Source organism: Charadrius vociferus, unplaced genomic scaffold (assembly GCF_000708025.1).
Source record: "Charadrius vociferus isolate BGI_N301 unplaced genomic scaffold, ASM70802v2 scaffold758, whole genome shotgun sequence".
NCBI classification, from domain to species: Eukaryota; Metazoa; Chordata; class Aves; order Charadriiformes; family Charadriidae; genus Charadrius; species Charadrius vociferus.
In genome coordinates this window covers 63,811-68,238 of record NW_009649934.1, presented here as the reverse complement: position 1 = coordinate 68,238, position 4,428 = coordinate 63,811, and the positions used below count along the sequence as shown (strand labels likewise).

The 4,428-nt window shown below is 64.0% G+C and overlaps 1 protein-coding gene across 1 annotated transcript in view; it reads right to left on the bottom strand.

The window, feature by feature from the left end:
• The window catches only part of ACY1 (aminoacylase 1), a 5,388-nt gene extending 1,514 nt beyond the window's left edge, over positions 1-3,874 (bottom strand). Inside the window, exons 1-12 of the mRNA XM_009891272.1 lie at positions 3,742-3,874; positions 3,029-3,093; positions 2,339-2,465; positions 2,186-2,231; positions 1,927-2,003; positions 1,581-1,670; positions 1,277-1,333; positions 1,093-1,166; positions 937-986; positions 597-741; positions 445-513; positions 290-350 (exon numbers count right to left, since the gene is read on the bottom strand). Of these exons, the coding sequence (XP_009889574.1) occupies positions 290-350; positions 445-513; positions 597-741; positions 937-986; positions 1,093-1,166; positions 1,277-1,333; positions 1,581-1,670; positions 1,927-2,003; positions 2,186-2,231; positions 2,339-2,465; positions 3,029-3,093; positions 3,742-3,850 (970 nt within the window). The 5' untranslated portion in view covers positions 3,851-3,874. The remainder of the gene's footprint in view (positions 1-289; positions 351-444; positions 514-596; positions 742-936; positions 987-1,092; positions 1,167-1,276; positions 1,334-1,580; positions 1,671-1,926; positions 2,004-2,185; positions 2,232-2,338; positions 2,466-3,028; positions 3,094-3,741) is intronic.
• Between the last annotated feature and the right edge of the window lie 554 nt (positions 3,875-4,428).

Sequence of the window (4,428 nt, the reverse complement as noted above, 5' to 3'; positions counted from 1 at the left end):
GCAGGACCCTGCGTCAGCATGGGCACGGCGGCAGCCAGGTCCTCTGTCCCCCTGCCACCCCACGGGCAAAGGGACCACCCCAGGAAGGTCCCTGAGCCCTGCAGGACACTCAATCCCATCCCTTTGTGGGGGCACAGGGAGATGCCCTGGCATGGTATAGAGCATCTCCTCCCAACCCCTGCCATGACTCCAGAGACCCCCAGGGACCCTCTGGCTCCCACCAGAGGATGTCTCCACCAGGGTCCTGCCCTTCCTGGGGACACTACTCACATGTCCCTGCAGACCCCACTGAAGGCTTTCCACCACGGGTCCGACTCCTCGGTGGAGGTGACGTGTTGGTCCATGTATTTCTGACGGAGGGAGAGGGCAGGTGAGGGGCAGAGCGGTGGGCACATGGCAGGGGAGGGACGGGCACGATATGCCCAGGTGGCCGAGACCCCTCACCTGGATAAACTCATAGGTGACACCGTCCCCGGCACCCCGGCACCACGCAGCACCCTGCTCCTCAAAGGCCTGCAGCAGAGACCAGAGGAGGGGTATGAGCCGGGTACCCCCCAACACGCTCCCCTCCTGGCTGGGGCCGGTGTGGCACCCACCTTCAGGTCCACGGTGGGTGGGATGCGGATGTCGAAGCCGGCCGCCATCTCGGACGGCACCACGTTGAAGGAGACGCCCCCCTCCAGCATGGTCAGGTTAAGTGAGGTGACATCCCCTAGGGTCAGGCTTGAGTCGGACTTGAGCCTCGGAGGACGCAAGGGAGAGTCACCCTCCGCCACACGGGAAGGAGGGGAAGTGCTCCCCCGCCCCGCTGCCACCCCCAAATGGGGAAACTGAGGCACGGGGCGGTGGTGCCGGATCAGAGCCTGGCTTGGCATCCCAAGGACCCCCTCCATGGACCAAAATGAAGCCACCACCATCCCGCTGCCCGTCTCCTACCTCTGCTTCTCGCTCTCCCTGAAGGCCAGGAAGGAGTTGATGACTTTGTGCTGGGGAGGGAAGGGCAGCGGGGTGAGGACCAGCCCTGCGGGGTGGCACCTGGCAGCTCCAGGGGTGGGCAGGGGGGGGCTGCACAGGGTGTACCCCCTCTCTTACCAACTTCTCGGCCGCCGTGTTGCTGATGAAGCGGGACCCGTGCCCGGGGCTGCCCACGCACTTCACCTTTATCCCTGTGGCAGTGGGGGGAGAAGGGGGACATTGAGCAGAAAGCCCGCGGTGGCACCGGTGCCGCAGCACCCGGCACAGCCAGGGACAGGGCGGTGGACATGCAGTTACTCACACCACGGGCTCTTTTCACCGTAGAAGACACTGAAGGTGTCGGATGGGCTGGCCAGGCCTGCGGTGGGCACAGACGGGGGGGGTCAGCGGGGCATAGGGACGCCACGACGTGCCCCCCTCTGCTCTGCCCTGGCAGCATTTCCCCTCCAGGCTGGCACCATGTGGGTCACTGCCTGGGGGAAGGAGCCCCCAGAGGGGTCCCTGGAAGCCGTGATAGGTGCCAGTGCCTGGGGGGTGATGCCAACAGGCAGAGGGGTGCGTGCCAAGAGGAGACAGGTCCCCGTACCAGCCCTGCCACCACTCACCCTCGTCCAGGGCAAAGCCCACGTTGAGCGCTCTGAACTCGGGGCGCTGCACGAACATCTCCATGCCCTTGTGTCCACCCATCTCCTCGTCTGTGGGGGAGAGCCCAGCATGGAAGAAAAACCGGGGCGTCCCCTGGCCCACCACCCCCTGGTCCTCCTTCCCTGCCAGCCTGAGTGCCACCGGTGCACCTGATGTCCTTGGACATGGAAACCCCTCCAGCCCCGAGCTAGGGGAGCTCAAAATTTGGAAAGGCTGGCAGCCGGGTGCCCAGCTGTCATGCCATAGGGAACTCCAGAGCATCACCCAGCTCCTGTCCCCCAGAGAGGGGACACCCTGGAGACTCACCAGGCACAAAGGTGAGGTGGATGGTGCGGGCAAAACACTTTCCCTCTGCCTTCAGCCTCCGGATGGCCTCGAGGTACCTGCGGGGAGAAGGTGGTGCCATGGAAGAGAGTGGCTGGTGTGCTCTGAGCCACCACAGGGGGGGGTCAGGTGGCGGCACCCTCATCCCTAGGGACCCTGGGGATGGTGGCATCCTGTCCTGCATCGCTCAGAGGCATCGCCGTGCCGTGCCCGCCCAGCGGGTGCAGAGCCCTCCACTCACTGGATGGAGACGCACTTCATGTCCTGGGCACCCCGGGCGTAGATGTTGCCTGGGCCCCGGCAAGGAACAGCGGCCATGATGGCAGAGGGGCACGGGCGGGCACCACCTCTCCTTCCCCCGCCACCCCCAGTCCTCCCCACCGTGCCCCATCCCACCCCTTGCCCCATCCCAGCACCTCGAAGACAGGCACGACGTCGGTGTGGGAGTTGAGGAGGACGGAGCGCAGGCGGGGGTTCGTGCCCTGCCACGTCAGGATCAGCACCACGCAGCCTTGGCAAACCTGCGGGACGAGGGCAGGACATCACCGGGGGTCCCGGCTGGGGACCGGCAGGCTGGAGCCAAAAAGCATCAACCTGGGAAAAGTTTCTTGATGCCACTTGGCAGGTCACCCCTTACTCCGCTGGGAGAGGGCAGGCAGCAGGAGCAGGCATGCCTGCCCCCTCCCGCAGCCAGACGGAGCCTGGGCGCTGGTGCGAGCTCCTGGCTGCGATTCAGATGGAGGAGGGGAGAGGAACCCAGCGTCTTCCCCCTGGTGCCCGGGAGTCCCCTGGGACAGTGGGTGCCCAGCAGGAGGGACGTCCCCAGCCAACGTGACCCTGCCAGGTCCCCGGCTAATCATAGCACAGGCGGCTGCAAAGGTCAGCGGGGACCAGCCCGAATAGAGGCTTAAAGGAAAGGGCTGAGGTTAGCAGAGGATTACAGGCAGAGGGGATTCACTCCTGCCCGTCTCCAGGGCAGCGGGCAGGGGAACAGCCCAGTCACTAAGGACCTGGGGAGGGATGGATGGATGGATGGATGGATGGATGGATGGACGGACCGGGGACTGCTCCTTGCCTCGCTCACCTCCACTTTCTGGCAAGCCAAGCCCAGGTCGGTGCCGATGCGCTCCAGAAACCGGACGGCCGCATCTGGGGAGGAGCGGGGATGCCTGGAGTTATGTCAGGCTCTCCCTCCCTTCTTGCCACAACCACCACCACCACCACCCCAAGCACCCCAAGGCTCTCCGGGGCTCCCAGGCCAAGGAAAGAGCTGACCAGAGAGGGTAGGTGATGGCAGTCCTGGGCACAAGAGGTGGCCAGAAGTAGGGACAGCAGTAGCTTGTCACCGTCCCTTTGGAGCGAGGACTAGGGGAATGCAAAAAAATAAAAATTGAAGGGGGTGAGTTCAGGGGGGACAGTCCTCCGTAGGAGTTCTGGGAGGTTCTCACCAATGGAAAAAATCTCGATGTACTTTAGTGGGAGGATAGACACGTTAACGGAAGGAGATCTACACAAGGTTACCACAAAGCATCTGTCCCAGAGCCCGGGCAGTGTGGAAAGGGGGGGCCTTGGGGCACGGGGCTGGAGGAAGCAAACGGCAGCTCTGGGTGCACTCGAGGTGTCCCTGCCCCAACCAAAGGTGTCAGCAGAGATAAGGCACAAACGTGTCCGCTCCTTAACACCACGATCAAAACAGTCCCCGCCGAGGACTCGGGCACCCGGGTCCAAAGACCAGAGCTGCAAAGCCGCGTTGCCGAATCCCCGCACTGCTTCCCATCCCATCCCCACCATCCTCACCATAGTCAGGTTTGGGGTGGACAGTGTCGATCCTCAGGTACTCCCGGAAAAGCGTAACCGAGGGGTCCTCTGAAGCCCCCGTGCTCTTCCCGGGCTTCCCGGGTGCCATGTCAGGCTGGGGACCGGGGCTGCAAAGGTCGAAGAGCGGGAAGATGGTTAATCACCCACCGGCCCCTCCAAAGTCCGCTGGCAAGCTCGGTCGTCACAGAAACCAAAGCAGGATGGGACAAAGGTCTCTCCAGTGCGAGTCCTGGGACGTTGCCATCACAGGAGAAGTCCCCCTCACTGGGGTACAGGGGCAGGATGGGGTGTAGCCCCCACGCCATCCTTTCATCGTCCCCCAAAGAGCATGTTTCTGTCCCAAATGCAGCGCCAGGGCAAGCTGTGATGCCCAGGCGTGGGGCGAGGGGTGAGCTGCAGGGTAGAGCTAGGTGGGGTGTAGGGGGCTAGTAGGGAGGAACGGGGGGCAACAAGGCAGGGAAGGGTGTTACGGGGGAAGAAGGGTGTATGGGGCAGGGGAATGCAGTGGTCAAGTTTAGCCAGCAGTTGGAGGTCCAGGGGGATGTGGGGGGGTGCGAGCAGGGAAGGCGAGAAGCTGGTGTCAGGGGGTGCAGGGAAGGAATGGGGGGCAGGCCAGGGGGAGCAGGACGATGCGGGATGCTTAGGGGCACATGGGGGTGCAGCAGG